Genomic DNA, 24,667 nt, shown 5'->3' on the forward strand with positions numbered 1-24,667 from the left:
ACTCTGAGCCTCATTTGTTTTTTTTTTTTCATCTGTAAAATAGGAATAATAATACTTCAAGGTGCTTAATGATTAAATGAGTTATCATTTGGGCTTCCCTGGTGGCGCAGTGGTTGAGAACCTGCCAGCCAACGCAGGGGACATGGGTTCGAGCCCTGGTCTGGGAAGATCCCACATGCCGCAGAGCAACTGGGCTTGTGAGCCACAACTACTGAGCCTGCGCGTCTGGAGCCCGTGCTCCGCAACAAGAGAGGCCGCGACAGTGAGAGGCCCGCGCACCACGATGTAGGGTAGCCCCTGCTTGCCGCAACTAGAGAAAGCCCTCATACAGAAATGAAGACCCTGGGCTTCCCTGGTGGCGCAGTGGTTGAGAGTCCGCCTGCCGATGCAGGGGACACGGGTTCGTGCCCCGGTCCGGGAAGATCCCACATGCCACGGAGCGGCTGGGCCCGTGAGCCGTGGCCGCTGAGCCTGCGCATCCGGAGCCTGTGCTCTGCAACGGGAGAGGCCACAAGAGTGAGAGGCCCGCGTACCACAAAAAAAGAAAAAAAAAAAAAGTAATATGGAAAGAATATCAGCAAAATACACAGTGTATAATCTCATTTACAGTATATAATTTGAATCAATATAAGTGAATTTTGCAAATAAATGAAATTTACCCTTTAATCATTAAAACCTTTTTAAAAAAAAGAAAAGAAATGAAGACCCAACACAGCCAAAAATAAATAAATAAATATTTTTAAAAAAATGAGTTATCGTTTGCACGGCGTCTTACTTTTTCAGCAAGCTGTACCAAATAGACAGGAGCTAGACACTCGTAGTGCTTAATAAATGTTCACTCTCTTTCCTTTTCTCTTAATAAATGTTCACTCCCTTTCTCTTGAATTGCAATGAGGGGCTCAATCCCATTCATTGATTGGGATACAGCAATAAAGGATCTCCTGCAACATGCTGTGGGTACTGTCAGGGTATTAGCGATGGGGACTGAAGACCAGTGGTTGTACAGGGTGGGGAACATAGGGTAGAAAGTGTGCTGGCCGTCAGCATCAGGATCATATGAGAAAGGTCTGGACGTCTAGGAGTGTGGAGAAGCAGTGTGCCCCTGATGAGCACCCAGGAATAGGACAGTGGGAGACTCACTTGCAAGGACTCCTTGGAGAAGCCTTAGTCCTTATCAACCTACACACTTCCATTTACTCTGTGAACAGGAAAGACAGATGATCTTCATCCTGGACTTCAGCTTAAATCCTGCTGCCACTTGGCAGCTGTGCAAATTTAGGCACATCTCTTAACCCTTTCCTGGGAAATGAGTTGAGGGCAGATTTCCTGTGATCCAACTCCTGATTTACTGAACTTCTGGTGTGGGCCCAGAATTTTGCATTTTTAACAAGGTCCTAATGCACAAAAAATTGTAGAATGATTGCCCTAAACCTTGGTATTGTGAATTATAGGTCCACATGCCCTGGAGTAGTTGAGATTATAAACAAATATATCAGTAATTTAGTTAGCTAAGTTTTCCCCTTCTTAGTTGTTAAAAGAATTTAAGTAGTTATATATGTTGCTAAGAAAAAAAAAAAAAAAGGCTTAGAAATAGATCTCAAGGGGTTTCTAAAGATTACAAAAGACAAGAAAACAGGATTCCCTGTCCTGAGATTTTCTAGGTCATCAGAGCTTGAGGGGGTATCCAAGGCTCAAGGGAATTGATTGAAAGTTTTTCAGAACACAAAGGGGCAAAAAAATGCTGTTTGTTTAGTCAAGTATGCAGGAGGCGCTGATGACCCGACAGCAAGGAAATGAGGAGGATCAGAGAAAAATTTCTGGAAAACCTCTGGATAGAGGCCAGGGACTGGAGAACAGGTCTGAGATAGTCAGCAACCTGGAAGAGAAAGCGGGACAAACTTCCCTGAAAATATTTATAGGTATTAGTATCAGGAATGGACACTGGCACTTGGCCTTGCTGAAAACTCACCCAGATATGGGAAATGCCCATAAATGTGTTAACACAATGTCGTAGGCAGAATTCTAAAGATGTTTCCCCCTCCCCCAAGGTTCCCATCCCCTGATTACTCAAACACTAATCTGGGCACTGCTGTAAAGGGACTTTGCAGGTGGAACTAGTAACTAGCCAGTTGACCTTAAAATAGGGAGATTATCCTGGATTATCCAGTTGGGCACAGAGTAATCACATAAGCTCTTAAAAGCAGAAGAGGAAGACAAAAGAGTCAGTCAAGAGATACAGTAGAAGAATAAAGCGGGAGAGATGAGGTAGAAGTGGAAATCAGAGAGATTCAAAGCATGGGAAGGACCTGATCCACCACTGCTGGCTTTGAAGATGGAGGAAGGGGGCAGTGAGCCAAGGAATGTGGGTGGCCTCTCAAACCTGAGGATCCCTGGCTGACAGTCAGCCAGGAAACAGGCACCTCTGTCCTACAACTGCACGGAGCTGAATATGGCCAACAACTGGAGGAAGTTTGATAGCAGATTATTCCCAGAGCCTCCAGATAAAAGCCCCTGGTTCTGGTCTTGTGAAAACAGGAGCAGAGAAACCAGTTGAGCCAGCTTGGGCTTCTGACCTACAGAATGGTGAGATAATAAATTTAAGCCTCTAAGTTTGTGGTATTTTATTATAGCAGCAACAGACAACTAATACACATACAACGATTGCATGATGGACTGACGTTCTCCCTCACAACTCTATTCTATTGGTGAACTCTACACCATGTAACACTAGTCCATTTGCTGTTTCCCAGATGTACCAGGCACTTCACACTTTTGTCTGCCTTGCTTCTGATGCTCTAAATCTAAGTCATTTTAACACACGCTTGCACCAGTGTAACCAAGGCTGTTTTGGTCAACCGTCCTGGTCCACACTTGCTTTCATCTAATCCTGTCTTGGATTTACACACCAACTCGGATCCCATCCTTGGTCCTTTGGCCTTAATTCTTTCTCATTATTTATCTCCTGGGGTCTTCCTGGAAGATTTCCACCTGATTCACTCCTCAGTCTTCTTTTTAAAGAGTTTTTTTGATGTGGACCATTTTTTAAAAGTCTTTATTGAATTTGTTACAATATTGGCCTCTGTGTTTTTTTGGCCACGAGGCATGTGGAATCTTAGCTCCCTGACCAGGGATTGAACCCACACCCCCTGCACTGGAAGGTGAAGTCTTAACCACTGGACCGCCATGGAAGTCCCACTCCTCAGTCTTTTATCATTATATACTACCTTGGGAAGGGCTCCTGTCCACAGTCCAGACCACCCCTCTCACCCCCAGTTTTATTTGTTGTTTGGTGTATACAGCAAAGATAACAAGCACTAAGAAAGAAAAGTCTGACTCTGTAATGCAAAATCATTTTTTAAAAAAATCACTAGAATGAGGGAGAAATATTTCAAACATATTGAAAACAGAGCAGAAGGAATGCCAAAAATATAAAGATCTAGTTTTTCATTTTTGAATTTTTTTCCTCTCAGAGAATGTCAGTGACCTCGGTTTGAGCTGACTGGGTTCTACTACCACTTCTGTTCTTTTCTCCTCTGAGTAAATTACTTAGACTCTCTGACCCTCAGATTCTCCATTCCTTTCAATGCAGTAATTACACTGTCTTGCAGGGTTATAAGGGAAGTTGGTGATGATGCTTGGAAAGCATCTACCACAGTGTTTGGTATATCACGGTCCCTGAAAAAACAGCACGTATTACAGATCACAATACCAGTTGGTAAATTAGTTGCTTCAATAAAAAAAAATACATTATCCAAAACCAGTTAAACGATACTGAGGATATTAAGCTTCATTATAGGATTCAATTTTTCATAGGGAAAAACAATATGTAAAAAACGGTACATAAAACAGCATTATATCATAACAAAAACATCAACAAACTCATATCAAAGAGCCCATGTGTTTCCAAGGCTTAAAATATATCACTCAAAGGCTGCTTAATTGGCCCATGAGCTTCCAGCTCCATCATCCGTCTTCCCATCAGAGGAAGCCACAGGGATACAGCCCCTGACTTCTCCTGAGCTCTTGCAAATACTCATCTGAGTCGCTGACTCCACTGCATCTGACTCTGTTTAGTGATGCCTATCTCTAGCTGGGAGTCACTCTGGGAACTGGCTAAGATCTCTTAACGCTTCTTTCCTGACTCTCTCCCAGTTTGCCACATGCACGTTACTTTGTACTTGCTTTGAAGAACGCTTGGAACAGCACTCAACCTCTCTAGCAGTTTGAGCAGCATATGGCCTTATGTTAGAAATCACAGCTCTTCAAAGAACCAGAAAATAACTTTCCGTTCTGGGTAGTGTTGTACTTGCAAAGTGAAGCAGGAAAAACACGTTTCAACCAATTGGTGAATATGGTGTGTTCTCACGGCCTGATATATCTCTGAGGTAATTTATTTCTTTGAGTGGGCATTGCAGGAAAAGAACTTTTCAAAAAACACCACCATAACAAAGAGGTCATATTAATTTGAGAATAAAAACTGGTCATGTATACAAGGAGGCAAGGACTCTTTCACAACTCCTATAGCTCTAGCTGTTTTGTAAGGTATACCAAAGTTGAGCTGCTTACTGTGTCGCTGAAGAAACTGAGGGCCAAGAACTTAAATACTTAAGTAGAGAAGACTAATCTCTACATCTGTATGAAACTTGGCTCCTGTGATGGACCAAGTGATTGTTCAGCTTCTCTAGCTGATTGTTCATGGCTGGTGACCACAGTGACTGGTGGACCCCATTGGTCCTGGGACTAAGGTAGACGGCTCATGATTGGCTGCCCGGGATTCAAAGGCCATCTTGTAAACACGCAAGTAAGGGCCACTCAGCAGGAGCTACCGATTCAAAAGCAGCTGCTGTTGCCGTCTGTTTGCTGTGTGACCGTCTCTCCATTTGATTCTGACAATGACCCTGCAAGGAAGCCTGTGCCGCACCTGCTTACTGATGAGCAGACGGACCTCACGGAGCTGACCTCAGAGGTCACACAACTGGCACATTTTCAAGCCAGGATGCCATACAGGTCTGGCTTCAGATCCTGGGCTCACTTTACTGTTTCACTAGAGTAAAAGCTATCTAACCGACCATTCAAAATAAAAACAGTCACACATACACGAACTATCTAAAACATGCAACCATTCCTGGTGGTGAGTATTTAGCTTCATCTCTTTATATGTGACCACATCATATTTCTTTAAAAAGCATTCTTTTGTTTCGTTTTTAAAGAACGGAGAATCACTGGTGTTAAATGTCTTGTGACTGATTGCTATTACCCAAGCCTCTGCTTCTTTCAGACATCATATGTACAGCCCTTACCTCTCCGTGCCTCATTTATCAAGTGGCAAACAGAAATATTTACATGGACGGCTACTTGGTCTAAGCATACTATTAAGTTGCCCACCCCATAACTGCCACCTCTTTTTAGCCCAATGCTGCAGGTCAATATATGCGTCACCGATGGAGAAATGAAACAGCTAGTGACATGGCAGGGAGCCAACTCTTACCAGACAAAAGAAAATGATTCTATTGAGCCTAATGGAAGGATTCCCAGGGTATGCCCTGTTCCTACTTCTAAGGGTAGGCACCTAAAGCGGAAGGGTTTAGAGCCAGGTCAAACCAGGGGTGGTGATTACTTTTGAAATCTGAGTCAGTGAGGGTGGAAAGAAAAGAGAACCATTACTGAGAAGAGACGGGGTCAGAGCTTAAATCCAAGAATCAGGGTAAGGGGAAAAATGGGAGAACGAGTGAGAAGGCTGGTGGTCAGACAGGGGAGCAGGGACTGGGCTGTGGAATGTGGTTCAGTGTGAAACCAGGCATGATGGAACTGTGTGGACTCATTTTTTACAGTCAGTGCATTCCGTGAAGTCCAGAGGTATGAGTTAAGGGAGGCTCATGAGTGTGCATCCTAAAAGTCGGGATTCCTGTTTTCATCTAAGCTCTGCTATTTCTCGGTGTTGTGACCTTGAGCAGGTCACTATTCATTCCTCACTTGACAAGTGAAGACTGGACTAACTGCTTAACCCCAGGCAATTATTCAGTGCCTATCTTTGACCTAAGCACTGTTAAAATTAAAAAGAAAATAAGCCATAGCCCCTACATCAACATTTTTTCTAAAAAATTTAAAATATATACTATGTCTTATGACAGCTCTGATCTTATTTTCTTCAGTAAAAAATTATGTTTTGCATTAAAACCTTCAATGCAAGTTTTAATTCTGCTTTTGTATTTTTAGCTGTCTTTATCATTTCCTTTTTCTCCCCTCATTCCATTGCCTTTCCATCTGAACTCATTTTTTTTCCTAATAAGTTTCTGCTCTCTTTCACAGAGATGTGCTTTAAAAAAAAATCCTATTGAATATGCAAAGGAGTTTTAAAATATTTTCTTTTGGTTTCAGTAGTAAGTAATTTTTAAGAGGACTTTCCCTTAAGTGTTCAAAATGGTATTTCTTTTTCTTTGTGTGCAACATGTTTTTCCTAATGGACTCACTTTATTATCTTTTAAATTCATTTTCACTAGAGCGCTATACATATTCAGTGTTTCCCAGCATACAGTACACAATTTACTCTCAGCCCCACTAACTGTAACTCGGATTTGCCTGTTTAGATCCATAGCTAGTTGCCAATTCAGAGTTCAGCAGTGTTTATTTTGTGTACCTCTGTTGCCCTGAGGTGGATCACCACTGCCCTGCTTTCTAATCCTAGAACAGATAGTAGACACGCAAAACTACACCCCTCCTTCAAATTCACAGGGTTTCCCTATCTCTGCTCCTTTAACAGACTTTGATTCAGGGTCCTTAGAACTGCAGTGCATCACCATTCATTCTAAATCAGACTTCCAGCCCAGTTGTCTACTTGGGTTGGCAGTTTTCTAATGGATTGAAGTGAAAGGGAAGATAAGGTCCGGCTTGCGGAGGAGTTCTGGGAAATTAAACTCACTGGCTGCTTCCAAAAAGCAAAACAAAACAGAACAAAAAACCTTAACCATCAGCAGCAGAGTAGACGGATGACTGCTCTGTTTTTAGGCTTAAAGGGACCTTGCATTTTTAAGCTAGGGACCGGAAAGTGGAGAGGTCCCAACTTTTGCAAGGCTGGTGGTTTATTTTGTTTTCATGTCAGATATTATGATTATCAAACAAGTTACATTTAGTCTTTTAGATTCTGGAAGGTCTTCCCAGATTCTCTCTGAGATTGTCAATTCTAGTTTTCCTAGTTGAAAGTCATCTTAATTGTAAAAGTCAGAATGAGTTTATGCTTTTTTTTTTTTTTTTAATCTTCACAGGTATTTTCAAGTGAAGCAGAGAAAGGCTGCATCAGGGTTTGCTGCCCAAATGCCACCTAAAAAAAAAAATTCAAAATCAAATATTTACTGAGCACCTCCTTCAGCTTGTATAGATGTCTGCATTATAGGGATCATACATTATGTACATACACACATATGCACACTCTCACACATGTACAGATATTATTTCCCCCATTTTCACGTGAACTTGGAACAGGTACAATTTCTTTTTTTCTTTGTGTTCCCTCAGCTTGGCATAGGCCTGCACATAATAGGTGACCAATCAGCGTTTTTTGAATGGATAAATGTCTAACAAGGGTGAGAAAAAAGAGCCAACAGAGGGGAGACAAAAGAACTGGGAGAGTGTGATGCTGCTGAAGCAGGAGACCAGGGAGTGGCCAGTCATTCTCTAAGAAGGTCTTTTTTTAATTACCTAGATAAAATGCTAAATGCAATCTATCACTGGTTAGACAATGATATAAAAAAATCGTGAACATTCACATGCCATGCTCTCCTGCCATCTAGAACACTGCACATACTATGATTCTCTTGGTCCCAGACCTTGTTCCCTATTTCACTCAGTGTCAATGTCAGCTCCTATCTGAAGCCTCCTATCTGAGTGCTGAGACCATGTTAGGCTATCATCTTCCATACGTCTAAGGAGCGCTGGACAGTGAGTGGTCCCTGGAGCTTGACCCTGTATCCCCATTGCTTGCTTATATATGCCGCCTGCCTCCCCTCCCCGACCCCACCAAAACACTAATGTTCCTGAAAGCTGGAGTTGTGTCCAGTTAATTATATCCCCAACCAACTGTAACAGGGCCTGTATTTGTTAAAATAATTAGTTAATTCATTGATGAACAAAGGTACTCATAATCATAATAAAATGGAAACTTCTTATCTTCATTTACCCGGAAATTATGACTGGTTTTAAATACTGATCATAGGGATAGTAAGAGTCAGTAGCAATCTAATTCATTTAGAATTAGCAAATTGTTCACATGTGTATTTTTTCTAAACCAACAGATGACCTCTTATTATCTCCATGTTGACTATCAATTATCAATAAGTACATATTAAGCACTTAGTATGTGCTCAGAGAAATATTTCAGGAGCCCAAAGAAAAACTTCATATATGGTTCTTGCCCTACCGGGATTTTCTTGACATTCTAGATGTTACGTATTTTTTAAACTTAACATTTTATCAAGCACCTTCCTCCCTTGAAATATGCTCCATGAATGTAATGATTATACCTTAGCAGTACTTGCTACAAAGTTCGCACCAAATACACATTTTGTGAATGAGTGTTGGAAAAACTAGTCACATTGTAGGTTCTGGCAAAAGGGTAACATGATAAATAGATTCAGGGTGATTATTTTGATGTTATCCAAGATTGGATTGAGGGAAAGAGATTTGAACATAGATGCAAAAATCCTCAACAAAATACTAGCAAACCAAATCCAACAATACACTGAAAGGACCATACACCATGATCAAGTGGGATTTATCCCAGAGATGCAAGAGTTTTTCAATATCCACAAATCAGTCAGTGTGATACACCACATCAACAAAATGAAGACTAAAAACCATATGAGTATCTCAATAGATGCAAAAAAACCTTTCATCAAAATTCAATACCAATTTAGGATAAAAACTCTCCAGAAAATGGGCATAGAAGGAACCTACCTCAACATAATAAAGGCCATATAGGACAAACCCACAGCTAACATCATACTCAACAGTGAAAAGCTGAAAGCATTTCCTCTAAGATCAGGAACAAGATAAAGATGTGCACTCTTGCCACTTTTATTCAACATAGTTTTGGAAGTCCTAACCATGGCAATCAGAGAAGAAAAAGAAATAAAAGGAATCAGCACTGAAAAAGAAGAAGTAAAACAGTCACTGTCTGAAGATGACATGATACTATACATAGAAAATCCTAAAGAGGCTATGATAAAACTACTTAGAGCTCATCAGTGAATTTGGTAAAGTTGCAGGATACAAACTTAATACACAAAAATCTGTTGCATTTTTATACACCAACAATGAAACATCAGAAAGAGAAATTATGTGTAATTTCTCTTTTGGATGTGATGTATCATCACATCCAAAAGAATAAAATACTTAGGAATAAACCTACCTAAGGAGGCAAAAGACCTGTACTCTGAAAACTATAAGATGCTGATGAAAGAAATCGAAGATGACATAAACAGATGGAAAGATATACCATGTTCTTGGATTGGAAGAATCAGTATTGTCCAAATGATTGTACTACCCAAGGCGCTCTACATATTTAATGCAATCCCTATCAAATTACCAATGGCAGTTTTCAGAGAACTAGAACAGAAAAATTTTAAATGTGTATAGAAACATAAAAGACTCTGAATAACCAAAAGAATCTTGAGAAAGAAGAACAGAGCTGGAGGAATCAGGCTAAACTACAAAGCTACAGTCACCAAAACAGTGTGGTACTGGCACAAAAACAGAAATATAGATCAATGGAACAGGATAGATAGAAAGCCCAGAAATAAACTCACACACCTGTGGTCAATTCATCTATGAGAAAGGAGGCAAGAATATACAATGGAGGAAAGACAGTCTCTTCAATAAGTGGTACTGGGGAATCTGGACAGTTACATGTAAAAGAATGAAATTAGAACACTCCCTAACACCATACACAAAAATAAACTCAAAATGGATTAAATACCTAAATGTAATGCCAGACACTGTAGAACTCTTAGTGGAAAACTTAGGCAGAACACCCTTTGACATAAATCACAACAATATCTTTCTGGATCCACCTCCTAGAGTAATGAAAATAAAAACAAAAATAAATAAATAGGACCTAATTAAACTTAAAAGCTTCTGCACGGCAAACAAAGCCGTAAACAAAACAAAAAGACAACCTATGGAATGCGAGAAAGTATTTGCAAACAAAGCAACCTTCAAGGGATTAATCTCCAAAATATACAAACAGCTCATGCAGCTCAATATCAAAAAAACAAACAACACAATCAAAAAGTGGGCAGAACATCTAAATAGACATTTCTCCAAAGAAGACATACAGATGTGCAAAAAGCAGGTGAAAAGATGCACAACACTGCTAATTACTAGAGAAACGTAAATTGAAACTGCAATGAGATATCACCACATACCAGTCAGAATGGCCTTCATCAAAAAGTCTACAAACAATAAATGCTGGAGAGAGTGTGGAGAAAAGGGAACCCTCCTACACTTTTGGTGGGAATGTAAATTGATACAGCCACTATGGAGAACAGTATGGAGGTTCCTTAAAAAACTAAAAATAGAGCTACCATATGATATATATGGTATATACCTGGAGAAAACCATAATTAGAAAAGATACATGCACACCAATGTTCACTGCAGCACTATTTACAATAGCCAGGACATGGAAGCAACCTAAACGTCCATCAACAGATGAATGGACAAAGAATATGTGTTACATATATATATATGATGGAACATTACTCAGCCATAAAAAAGAATGAAATAATACCTTTTGCAGCAACATGGATGGACCTAGAGATTATCACACTATGTGAAGTAAGTCGAAAAGAGAAAGTCAAATATCATACGATATCACTTATATGTGGAATCTACAAAAATGATGCAAATGAACTTATTTACAAAACAAACAGACTCACAGACTTGGAAAACAAACTTATGGTTACCAAAGGGGAAAGGTGCGGGGGAGGAAAGATAGGAGGTTGGGATTAACACATACACACTACTATATATAAAATAATCAGCAAGGACCTACTGTACAGCACAGGGAACTCTACTCAATATTCTGTAATAACCTAAATGGGAAAAGAATCTGAAAAAGAATAGATATATGTATATGTATAACTGAATCACTCTGTTGTACACCTGAAACTAACACAGCATTGTAAATCAACTATACTCCAATATAAAATAAAAACTTAAAAAAAGAGAGAGATTTGGGAGAAAATTTTTAGCCCAGAATTTCCTTCCTTCTGTCTTATCTAGGTCATCTTCTCTTTCCAGTGTTGTGAAGTAAATTCATCGAATGACAGCTATTCAAAGGTAAGGCTAACCCAAGGGCAGTTATTAAGGGAAATCACTGCTAAGAAACATCAGGTGATGTATGAGGTATGTTTATAAAACAATAGAACTTTTAAAAAGATAAATATACCAGGATTTTTAATACCATTGGGCATATGTCCCCGTGCAAAAAGTTTCCTTTGGTGATTACATACTCATTCATACTTATTCTAATGAGACAGACACTCTTAAAAGTACTCCATTGTTTCCTTTGGCATTCTAGTCTGTGTTTGGGCTACCTTTATTGGAATCCTAATGATGGTAAATCTTAAGTTTCTGGATGTCAGGGTTGGTTTTAACAAACAGAAAAAAGCCACTGGGAAGCCATGGCACCTGCCATGCTGGATGATGAAGCTGGTACAGCAGGTGTTGGCAAGGAAAGGACCCCAAAGGAAGGACTCCAGATCCAAGCCCTGGACTTCAGAGCCGCAATCATTTTACGATACAACCCTGCTTTGTTTGGGAGTCATTTTATGAACTGGTCATGCTTCTTCACTTTAACATTTTAAGTGTCTCCTATATTTGGCTTTAGATATTTGTCTCTAATTAAGACATGGATTTTTGTACTCATACAATATGTGTGCTTCCCCTAACCTCTGTTTGTACCCAGAAAGCCAGTTACCTGAAAGTATGGCTTTCTAGCTATAGCCTGTGGCCATGTGGCCCTCTCCAGACATTCCTTGTCTGCTTCCATGGGCCAAACAGGAGGCCAAGACCATTATTTGTTCTGTGGGCACGCTTCATGGACTCCGGATAGACACCACTTTTGCTATGTCCAATTTCTTTTCTTTCCACCATGACTCCCTTCTATTAGCAGAAGTTGCTTATGTCAAGTAGGTAATGAAAACAAACATTGGGTCTTTCTGTTGGCCTCATAAAAATATTTTAAATATTCTCAATAGAATTAATCACAAAGCCAAAGCCTGTTAAGTTTTGAAGTTCCTCAAGCCAGCAGGCCTGCTCCACTGTCACGCACTGCATAAACCTTGCACTGCTCATGGCCTCCATTCTAAACCCCTGCCTTGATGCACCTCACACTCTGCTCTCCACTTCTTGACATCTGAATTCTGAATTCATGGCCTCTTTTCTTGTTTGTGGTCTCTCCTGGCCTCTTGGAACTGTAGCTTAGCTCTTTTCCCCTGGCTTCCACATGCTTCATCCATCCTCAAACACAATTCTCTGTGTCTAAGCTATTCTTAGGCATCTGATTTCACTTGGCCATCAAGATGTTACCTCTTAGCTTAGGTGATTGTGAGCTCTTCCACCAAGGTCATCCTGGCCCCTCCGGCCCCAAATATCTGCACTAGAAGTGACTCTGAAGGTCACTAAGAGCTGAATGTCACCACCAACATAAGTTATTAATTTTATTTTACTTTCACCGGAGTTTATCTGAAACCTTAATAATGTTGGCATGCATTCTGAGCAGCCCTGACTCAGGGCCTAGGCAGATGGGTGGCTGCAGTAAGCTAGACCATAGGTGGTAACATTTACCACTTATTCACCCAGCAGCCTGGAGATGGAGATGGAGAACATGACTGTGTAAACTGATGTAAATACAAAGAATACATAGGCAGGGGCTCGCGACTTCCAGACGCTCCGTGGGACAAAGAGGCAGCGGCAGCTTCATGTAAGAAATCCTGCTTTGAACGCTCTCGAGGGTGGCTCAGAAACAATGAGAACTTCCAGCAGATCATCCTAAGGAGCGGCAAGAACCTTCACAACAGCAACGCATCTGCAAGAAGCCAGTGGGCTGTTGGCCAGCTTTGTTTCTTTTTCCTCTTTTGCCTTCTCCTCACTTTGCTTCTTTCAAACTCTGTAGCCCTTTGGCCCGCCTTCACCTTTGTGCAAGGACTGACTGTTACTTACCATGCCCTTTAGTGTCAGATCTGCTAAGGGAGACCGGTTGCCATGGAAATCTGGCCAAACATGTAAATCAACAGTGAGGAAACCCACGGGCTGAGCCTTCTTAATCAGATCCAGGTGACTGTTCAAATATGCATATATACTCTGGCATCTGGAAGAGAAATGGATTTTGTTTTTAAAAGGGGGGGTGGGTAGGGTCAGGGAGCAAATTGCTCTGTAGAAAGAAATCATTTGTACTCCCATATCAGATCCAGAAAGTAAGCAGAGTCCCCAAAGCTTCAGCAAAAAAACCACCCCTAACCCATAGAAATCAGCAAACCACATTCTCAAATCACGCTGTACTCTCATCAAGGATTGGAGGCTTGTTCTGGTGGAAGGTGGAAAGGTTTGGACTCAGAAGACCAGATCCAAGAATGGCTTTACTCCATTGTAGGTGTGTAGCCACTACTGTGAGAAAAGTTATTCAAACTTTCTGAACCACTCTCTTTGCATCTGTAAAAACAACCATCATAATCCCTGCCCAACTGACCTCATAGTGTTTTGTGAAGATCAAAGGAGACTATGTAGATGAAGATACAGGATTTTGCAAAATGTATACTACTGGACATATGTAAAAATCAGTATTTCTAATTATAATAATAATATGATGGTGAATGGAGATGGTTCCCCGATTCAGGACAGGAGTTTGCTAAGGGCAGTGATATGATGGAGTGAATGCAGTTAGGATCAGGAGTTAGGAGGCTTGATTTCCAACCCAATCCTACCAAATGACATTGCACTAGTTCTTTCTCTTTTTAAGCCTTCGTTTCTTCACATGTAGAATGAGGGAGTCAGATGACCTTTCTCATTCTCTCAGTCTATTTACCTGAGAGGGAGACAGAGATGATGGGCTTGGGAGTCAAGGCAGTCCTGCATTCAGATGCTGGTTCTACCTGTCCTAGCTGGGTAACATAAGCCAGTGACTTAAGCTCTCTGAGCTTCAGTTTTCCCATACATATAATGGGTATAAAATACCTCACTGGGTGAAATCTCACTGCATGACACAAAAGTTCGTTACCCTTCCCCTCTCTAAAGGTGCTCCCTTCTCTTGAACTGACAATGCTAGAAGAAAGTGGGTTGGCATCCCATGCCACTTACCACTGGTGTCCTTGGAACCACAGCCTTAAACATGGCTTGAATAATGGTAGAAAAAAAGTACAGGAGATCAATGACCAAGGGAGGTTGACATGTAAGATACATAAGGTAATATTTATTATTTACATTTAAAATGTTTTAGGAGTGCAGCTCAGTGATTTCCAGTTCTAGTTTTGTGACACTGTGAGTGTCCCTCTGGATCCCATGAAATTCCTAAAAGTTTTCAAAACTAAGCGCAAAGAAAGAAACAAACGAGTAGTGGTTTTCAAACACCTATTAAATAAAAACTTTATGTGGAACTCCAAGATAGAAAATATAGAAAAACAAAACTGTTCTATGTAAGTGCATGTGTGTGTGTAAGTGTGAGAAGTGTGCTGGGCGGAGGCAAGGGCAGTCCTACCTACCAGGCACTCTCCTTGCTTCTTGCCCTGACTGCTCATTCCTGTCTGTAAAAATCTTCGGCCCTACATCATATTCGAAGATGAAGATCTTCTTGGGAAAAGGCTCACTAACCAGAGTAACATCAACTGCTGCTCCTTGTTCCTCTGGCCTTCAAACATAGCCCAGTGAGCCGAGTACCGCTAACACCCCTTTACAGAGGGGATGAGTAAGGAGTGTAGACATGTGCACGAGTCCAAAGCTAAACCCTCTCTGTGATTCTGAAGCCATGTATTTTCTGTATCCCCAGCCAGGAATTATTTGTCAAAGCCCTACATTCAAACTCTGTTTTAGAATGATTCTATGATAGTGTTAAGAGAGGATCCTCTGAGGTCTCCATGGAAGGTAGGGCCAGAACCACATGTCTGGGGAGAATATGATCACACCCTGGTTTTCTATCTCCCAGCTCTCTCTGCTCCTGGTCCAACACAATCACACGGCCAATGATGGCCACAAGAACATCCTTTCCAGCCAGAAGTCAAGAGTCTGCACTAATTCTAGCAACACTGAACTTCAGAAGAGCATCATTGCACTTAGAGTAAAGGGATTAAAAAAAAAAGAAGCACATGTCTATAAATCTTTTGTCTCTCAAGGAATCTCAGAGCAGGGCATTTGGTTTCAGACATCTGGGTCAATAGGAACCTATCGGCCTAATTACTATTGATTTGTCATTGTCTCATTTACTGTGGGTCTTTGCAAACAGGGAGATTCATTTAGCCTCTACATATATGGTCACTCGTGCACTAATGAGATCCCTGGGGGACGGGGCATATGCTTACCCCTTTGACTCCTAACCTCCTCGCAGCTGTATGTTTATTCTTTGAATGCAGCCATTCTTCTGCACGTTTTTTCAATTATCCCTTACCATGTGCGCTATCTGAGTATATCATTCAAAATGAAATGTACTTGGAAAACATTAAAATAACAAATGCACATCATTATTCACATAATTTTAACCTTGCATGGTGCCTTTTTTTGGTTTTGACTTTGTTTCAGTTTGTATGTTTTATCAATTCTTTCTCAAATGGCCATCTGCCCTCTTCCAGCTCGGGAATCGCATATTAACTGTTCCTAGTGATAGGTCTCCCTCTTTTTCATGAACTCCAGACTCATTTGTCCTCTCTTAGAGAGAGAAATCCTTGCTTTCCTAGTCCTGTTGTGTATGAAGAAGAAAATACAGTTTCAAGAATCACAAAGCGACTTCACTGTTTACCAGGTGGCTGACCAGGTACACTAAACCTCTCCAAGCCTAATTTACTTTTTTGCTATCAGGGTTAATACTTGTACCTTATAGGCTGCTATGAAGATTAAATATGGAGTCCTGAGTACTATAAAATGATAGCTGATCAATAAATAGTTCCCTCTTGTTTTCCATCACAGGAAATTCACTTCTAGAGTCAGGGAAGATTTTTTTCAGACTTTATGGCTCACAATCTTCAATGCAGACCGTACCCCTGGAATCTCTACTTTCCTTCTCCATAAACCATTTAATTCTTTGGATTCACAAGATGCCCAAAAGTGTGGTGACTGTACTTTCAAACCCCAAATCAGAATATATGGTCTAACAGAAGAATTTGTGCCTTTTCTAGGAGTAAGAGCAAATCTTGGAAAAGAAGCTTCCACACTATCTCCAGTTCCTCCTTGACCCACTGCAATAGGTATTCTGCCTGCCCTATTCCACTGAGACTGGCTCCACCATGAGGAGAAATCCCCGCTTTGTTGCTGTCTCCAATAGACCATTATTTGCCTTTATTTTACTTGAATTGTCTTTTGCATTTTGTACCACTTGGCCACTTCTTACTAAATTGTTTTCATCCCCTTGTTTCCAGGTGACAATACTCTTTTGGTTTTCTAGCTGGTTCTCTTCCTCTCTTTGTCTCTTAAGTATATGAAGACTCCCAGAGACCTGTCCTTGGCCCTCTTCTCATTCTTTCTATACCCTTGGATGATCCCATCTTCCTTTCAGGGCTCCAGTTAACTAGCTAGTGCTGAAGACTTCCAAATATCTGCCCTTATCTCCTGCTCATTTCTCTATGATGAGTTCCATGTCAAATATCCAAGCACCCATCAAATGCTTCCTCCTGGGTGCCCAAACGGACCTCAATTTAAAAATGTCTAATATGACACACATCATCTTTTCTGATATACTCACTCTTCTTTCTATGCTCCTTGGTTAGACCAAAGGCAATCTCACTTAAGTGGTTGCTCAAGCAACCATTTTGGGGGCAGAGTCAGAGTGGGTATCATTTTTGATTCCTCTCCTTCCCTCAGTTTCCAAATTTAATTTTGGACCAGGTTCTGTCAGTATATTATTTTAAATATTCCTCTAACCAGCATGCTTTTCTCCCTCATAACTGCTACTACTTTATGCAGGCCCTCTTCAAATGTCTGGATTAGAGGACTGGCCCTCTAACTTATCTCCTGTCTTGAAATTGTGCCCCCTCCAACTAGGTTTTCTGCACTTGTCCCTGGGTGGTTTGTCTAAAATACAACTCTGATGATGACTCCATACCTATCTAAAACCTTCAGTGATTCCTCTCCATTGTCCTCAAGATAAAGTATAAACTTCCTTGTTTGGCATAACGTTCATTATCTAGCTCTCCCTACACTGTACCATGTTACAGACATGCCACCTCACCCCTGTACACATCATGCTCTCGTGACACTAAACTACTTCTAATTTTTCAAAATACGCAGGTCTTAACCTCTGAATGTTTGCCTATTCTTCTCCATCTTGCCTAGAATTCTCTTCCTTATCTTCTTTACCTGTCTATGGCAATCACTGTTCTAGACTCATCTTTTTATTTTTAAATTTTTTTTTGGTGGTACGCGGGCCTCTCACTGCTGTGGCCTCTCCCTTCGCGGAGCACAGGCTCCGGACGCGCAGGCTCAGCGGCCATGGCTCACGGGCTCAGCCGCTCCACGGCATGTGGGATCCTCCCGGATCGGGGCACGAACCCTCGTCCCCTGCAACGGCAGGCGGACTCTCAACCACTGCGCCACCAGGGAAGCCCCTCATCTTTTTATTTTTCATTGAAGTATAGTTGATTGACAATGTTGTGTTAGTTCCCGATATACAGCAAAGTGATTCAGATATATACCTATACACACACACACACACACACACACACAGTAGGACCTTATTGTTTATCTATTTATATCTAGTAGCTTGTATCTGCTAATCCCAAACTCATTTATCCCTCCGACCCCCCTTTCCCCTTTAGTAACCTTTCCCCTTTGGTAACCTTTGGTGTTCTTCCCTTCTGCACTTCACATGGTTAGCTCATTTATATCCTTCAGATCTTAACTGTGCTTCCATTAGCTAGGGCTTCCCTGACCACCTCATCTAAATGGGGTTTCCCTGATATTCTATCATCGTACTCTGTTCGTTTCTTTCATATCATGTTTGGTCGCCATAGACTTATTTATGGGTTCATTTACTTGTTAACTGCCTATGGCCTCCTCTGGACTTTAAGCTTCATGAAGGCAGACCATCACCAATATACATTCAGAATCTAGCAGAGAACTTGGCACAAAGCACCAAACAAGAGTAGCCATCAAATGAATGAATGGCCCTTCCTCCACTGTATGATAATCGCCTCTTAATTTTATCTGTATCCATTGCTGGAATCTGAATTCCTTTTGGGAAAGAGTCACATCTTATGCATCCCACCAGGTGCTCAACACGGTTACTGAAGTGTAGAATGTATGAATATTGATCCCGCATGGGCTATTAGAGGTTATTTTTACCTCTCCCTCTCATTGTAATACAGCTGCCAAAAAAGTAGATCTCTGGAGTCATATGGACACAACCTTCCAGGCGTGCTGGTATATCCCACAGAAGGGGGCAGAGAAAAAGAATAAACATCTTGTGACACCCCACCCTGCACTTCCACCCATGTGCCAGGTACTATGCTGGACTACGGTGAACCTGCTGAGAGGCAGAAAATGAAGAACTGATTTCCTAAGTCAGCACAGCCCTCAGTCTCCTTGAGAGGACCCCCAGTGCCCTGAACACTTTCTTATCCTTGCCTGTAGAACGGAAGCCAAAGAAAGGCATTGTAATATCCAGCTTACGTCTATTTAGGAAAACATTTCTCATCCAAGAGACAACAAGAATTTACCATTTATCCTGGCACACCCTAGGGGATGAAGGGTGTTAATATCATCATCCTGGTTCTATGATTGCCCTAGCTCAGGGGAGCCTAAGTCAATACTTGTGGATACACTGATGGCCCCAGTTGTCAGACTGAGGGACCAAGGTTGAAGAAGTCATAAAGGCCAAGGGAACAATCTGAGAACACAAGAGTAGCATGCACAGTGAAAACAATGTTTGTTTAGAAGTGGAGTCCCTATAATACTCATTTCCTCAACTAGAATTAAATTAGATTATATATATATATATATATATATATATAAAACTATCACTAAGCACAGTGCCAGGCACACTGAAAATTCTTAAAAAATGTTCTTGGTCTATCTTTCTCCTGTTCTTGCTCTGGGGGGCATTTATACAGATTTTAATGGGAAGATTTAGATATACCCTGAGATTTGGCATATGGGGGACCAGTACATTTTTAAAGTGATCCTCAGTGGGATTATAGAAATCACAGAAGCAAAAGAGGTTTGAAGAATAAATCATATCAAGAAAAGTTGATTGTTCTCAAAGGAATAATAAAATACTCCAGGGAAAGTGGGATAAAAGAAAGACAGATTGAGAGAGAGGATGGGAATTAGCAGAACCCTGCACCCCTGAGAGAACAGAAATTAACAGAATCACAGTGAGAAATGACCACTGCTTGCAGTGACCGCTGAAAAAGGAGCTCAGAACAGGCTGGGCTTCTCTGGCTCCAGTCCTCCTCCTCCAGTAGACCATAAACTTGCTGAGGTCAGGAGTCATGTCTTCCACTGACCCTCCGTCCCCACCAATGGTCTGGTTTATTCTCCACAGAGCAGCCAAAGTGATCCTTTTAAAAGGTAAATCTGACTGTGTCTTCCATCTGCTCAAAAACAAAATTCTTGAATAAAGTGCACTGGTCTTATAGTTTTCTACAATGACCCGCATGTTTGACCCTTGGCTAAATTTTACCTCTCATCTGTCCCCCATTCCCTCACACTTTGGTCAGTCACAGTGCCCTTTACAATGTCCACTGAGCTTGCCAAGCTGGCTGCTGCTTCCCGGCCTTGGGACTTGCTGTTCCTTTGGGCTAAAGGGATCTCCTCCATATACCCATGGCTTCATCTCTCTCTTTATTCAGTTCAGAGTCCTGTTTGAGTGCCACCTCATCAAGGACGGCTTCTTCACCTGAAACAGTTCCCATCCGTCACTCCAACACCTCTCGTCGTTTTATGTCTCCTTACTCATCTCTATTTTTCTTTAGAATGCTTACCAATTCCTGGAGTATGTGCCCTCTCTCTCTCTCTCTCCATACATACAAACATAAACATACACACATGCACATACAGGTATACGTGTGTGTATGTGCGTGAGCACAATTTCCATGAAAACTGATTTTTTTTCTTTGTTCACTGTTATACCGTAAGTGCTCATAAGACACTCATCAGACAGTCAGAGGACCTGGATTTTAACCTTGGCTCTGCTGTCAACCTTGAATCCAGCACTTGTGGATTATGCCAACATCTTCCCACCGAACTGTGCCATCACCATAACCTCATTCTGAACCACTGGTAAAGATTCTTTAAGAAAAGTAAGATACTAATGGGCAGCTTAGAGGAAAAGAGCTGAAGTTATAATCAATGGAAGGTGATCTCTGGCTATGGAGTAACGTCTCTGGATATTTGGCCCTACACAGAAAGAGACTCCGGTTGCCATTTACATGCATGGGTACATCTAGTTATTGTTTACTTAATTCATAAGCTCACAGAACGCTTCTCTTCAGGATGAAGCCTAGAAGGATTACAGTGAATCAAGAGTATAAAATACTCAATCTGTTTATCCACACTTGTTTCTATGGTTTCAAATAGGATTCGCTGATGCTAAGCTCTGAGATAGGGGTGACCTGCATTGCTGTTTGCAGATTGCTTTGCAGCACTAAGTCGCACCACAAGAGGCACACAGTTTTTGATTCCAAGGGATTTGTTGTCCCTTCCAAATAACTAACTTCACTTAATAACAACTATTCCTATTTCTAAGATCTGAAGCATAGTTGAGTGCTAGTCTTGATATAGTCTATTTATAGATCTGATAAGATAGAGACACATTTTCCTTTGCAAGACAATAAAAAGAAATTGGAAGGGAAGAGAACCAATATTGAATGCCTACTAAGTATATGAACTGGAGAGAAAATTTTGAGAGTCATCAAAATATAGAAGGAAATGAAGCCAAGAATGTAGATGGGATCACGGAAAAGACCACAAAGAGAGAAGAGGTCCAAGAATGTAGCTGTGATGAACATTGTTGTTAGTGATAGAGAAAAGGATCATAGGCCTGAAAAGGAGATTAAGAAACAGTCAGAGATACAGAAGTAAAACTGGGTGAGGGTGACATTCTGGAAAGCCAAGAGAAGAGAGTGTTCGAAGGAGAAGGAGTGATCACTGGTGCAACATGGAGCTGAGAGCTCAAGGAAGGGGACTGGAAGACATCCTGTGGTCGCCGAGGACCTGAACATCTGAACATTAAACGTTTCAGGGGCCGAGAGTGACAGAATCAAACTGGAGTGGGCAAGGGAGGAGTGAGGAAACTGACCAAGAGTACAGGCAATGCTTTGGAGCAACTTAGCTCTAAAGAGAGGGAAAAATACAGAGAGGTAGTTGGAAGGCAGCATGAAGTCAGCTGGCATGTGAAGAGACGTGGGATGTAAATCCAGTCTGACTCTAAGATTGAATTCTATAAATTACCGCTTCTGGACCACCCTATGCTGCTGTTTCTCTGGGTTTACATGCTAAGCCATAAATCCTCCCTTTCTTCCTATTTTCAATCAAAACTACTCACATGAGGTTCAGCTACAGAAGAAAGTTTTGGACATTTTGAGTATTTCATTGCAAAGTCTAACCTATCCCTCAGATTTGCGTTGAGGTCTAAGATCTTCAGAGACTGGCATTTCCATGGTCTACTTTCATCCTCATAACACCTGGAAAATGAATGAAGCAGGGTGGGATTATTGTAATTTTATAGGTGAGGAAACTGAGTCACCAAGACATTGATGGCAGAATTGGTACCAGAAGCCAAGACCTCAGTCCAGTGTTCTTGCTACTCCATAAGAAGGTAGGCAGGTGATGGATGACTGACATCTGCTGCTTAACCCTAGAACAATCTCCTCCAAAATGTCCACCTCTTTTATAATCATTAGCAATAGTAGTAGAAGTAGTAGTAGTGGTTGTTGCCACTGTCATCGTACAGTTTACAAAGCCTTTCCAAATACATTGCTTCTGTAAACTCAAAATAAATTCTCAGAGCTATCCATGGCTGGTTCTCTCATGTCTACTATCTCATGTTCTGACAAGGAAACTAAGGTTCAAACAACTATGTATGTGGGAGCCGAGATTTGAATCTAGATCTCTAAACTCTACATCTGTGCTCTTTCCTTTGGGTTAGAGGTTTTAAAATGCTGGATCCCCTCAAGAATTTGATAAAAGCTATGGCCCCTCTTCCCAGAAATGTACACATAAGTATATAATCAACAAAACTCTGCACACAATTAAAGGGTTCCCTGGTGATCTGAGGTTAGGCATCCCTCTTCTAGGTTATGCAGTCTCTAAGCCAACTAAAGTGCTAGCTATTGGCTAAGTGGTATGATCCCTGTAGATGGTAATGACATTGTAACTAGAGACTCTTAGAAGGGAAAGCTTATGAAACTTTTCTCAAACTCCTTGGTGGGATCAATCCTCCTCTACATCCTGATGACACAGTGTTTATATTCTAGTCAGTATGCACTTCATTCTGCTCTGTGCAGGTGTGCCTCCCCATAAGAACAGACGTCCCTTGGTGGAATGGAAATGTCTAATACGAGTAACTGTAGGGCCTTAACTATACTAACACCCCTACTTCCCTATCGATACTTTTGAGCTTTGAGCTTTTTCGGCTGGCAATAAGATACTGGAATGTCCCCCCTGGGCAGAAACCGTTCCGAGCAAACAAGTATGGCGGGGGATGAGACCTCGAGCAAACAAGTATGGCGGGTGATAAGAATGATTAAGCCAGAGTTTAAAGGTCGCCCTAGCCAACCATAACTCATGTGACTCAACCCCCCACCACAAAAAGCACGAAAATGTAAAGTAGGCATCCGACAGCTAACCAACCAATCAAGGAACTAGAGCCAAGACCCCACTCCGGTAAATGTAAAGTAGGCATCCGACAGCCAACCAATCAAGGAACTAGAGCCAAGTCCCCACTCCGGTCCGGAACAAACAAACCAATGAGAAAAAAAAAACCTTGATATATCCACACTTTGCATAATGAAAAATGAAAGCTATAAAATGTATGTGATTCCGCGTGGGAGGGGTTCCTCTTCGGCCTCCTGCGTGAGGACCAAGGAACCCCGGTGCACCGGCTCCTAATAAACCTCTTGCGTGTTGCAGCGACTCTCGACTCTTGGCGGTTCTTGGGCGAGCTGGGACCCCTCGGAGACCGTTCAGGTCTAACATAACTACAACAACTTTTATCATTACCACTATCATTTACTGAATACTTATTATAGCTCAGCAATTGTTGCTATATCCCAGACACTACTTGAATTCATTTAATTTTCTCAACAACCTTATGAGTTGTTTACTGTTATTATTTTCCTGTACAGTGAAGTACTAAGGCACAGTGAGGTTAAGTACATTGTCCAGGGTAACAAGCTACTAAAGGGTGCAGCTGAGACAGGCAATTTGGCTCCAGGAACTAGGATAGTAACCTCCACCTTTGACTATCTCCCTTTTGCCAGGTACTAGCTACATGAATGGGGTTTCTCTGAAAATATTATAAAATACCTTACTTTTGTTAAAAAGACCAACCACTAAGCATTATTATCATGAAATTCATTCAATAATTATTCTTCAAACTTCTTGTTTCAAAATAATTTTAGATTTACAGAAGAATTGTAAAAATAGTATGCAGACTTCCCCTATACTCACCACTAAGAAATTAACATAAATACAGTATTAATTACTAATCTCCATACTTATTTGAATGTTGACAGTTTTCCCCACTAATGTGCTTTTTTTCTGGCCAAGACCTAACCCATGATCATACATTGTTTCCAGATGTAGTAGCATCTTAGTCTCCTCAAATCTGGGACAATTCTCTAGTAATTCCTTAAGTTTCCTAATCTTTGAAGCATATTGGCTAATAATTTTGTAGAAATTACTTAGGTTAATTCTTTTCTTTCCCAAACCCCCACTAGTATGATCATGTTATTTATTATTAATGCTATAGGTTCATTTTTTTTCTCTGTTTGTATTTCACCCCTACCACACACATCCATCTATCTATCTGTCTCTCTTTTATTTATTTTCAGGGGGACATGAAGCATCATCATGATTCTAAGAGTATGAGTTAAACAAACAGGTATACTCAAAGAAGTGTCACTCCCTCCTACTACCCTGTTCCCATTTCCCCATTATTTCCATCGCATTCCTACCCCACCTGCTACAGGTAACAACCTCATTAGTTTCTTGTTTAACTTCCCTATATTTCTTTTGCATAAATGAGTAGATACACATATATTTTCTTATATCACCTTCTTTTTACATAAAAAAGAGTATATTATAAACACTCCTTTATGGACTTCCCTGGTGGTGCAGTGGTTAAGAATCCACTTGCCAACGCAGGGGACATGGATTCGAACCCTGGTGAGGGAAGAACCCATATGCCGAGGAGCAACTAAGCCCGTGTGCCACAACGACTGAAGCCCAAGCACCTAGGGTTCGTGCTCCGC

General features: G+C 41.2%; 1 protein-coding gene across 11 annotated transcripts in view; it reads right to left on the reverse strand.

The window, feature by feature from the left end:
- FGGY (FGGY carbohydrate kinase domain containing) overlaps nucleotides 1-24,667 on the reverse strand; it is a 468,943-nt gene that overhangs the window by 138,348 nt on the left and 305,928 nt on the right. For all 11 annotated transcript variants that reach the window (XM_067006883.1, XM_067006892.1, XM_067006886.1 and 8 more), the window contains one exon: nucleotides 13,218-13,365. In XM_067006883.1, coding sequence (XP_066862984.1) covers nucleotides 13,218-13,365 — 148 coding nt within the window. The remainder of the gene's footprint in view (nucleotides 1-13,217; nucleotides 13,366-24,667) is intronic.

The sequence above is a fragment of the Kogia breviceps genome, chromosome 1, assembly GCF_026419965.1.
Source record: "Kogia breviceps isolate mKogBre1 chromosome 1, mKogBre1 haplotype 1, whole genome shotgun sequence".
Taxonomy (NCBI): domain Eukaryota; kingdom Metazoa; phylum Chordata; class Mammalia; order Artiodactyla; family Physeteridae; genus Kogia; species Kogia breviceps.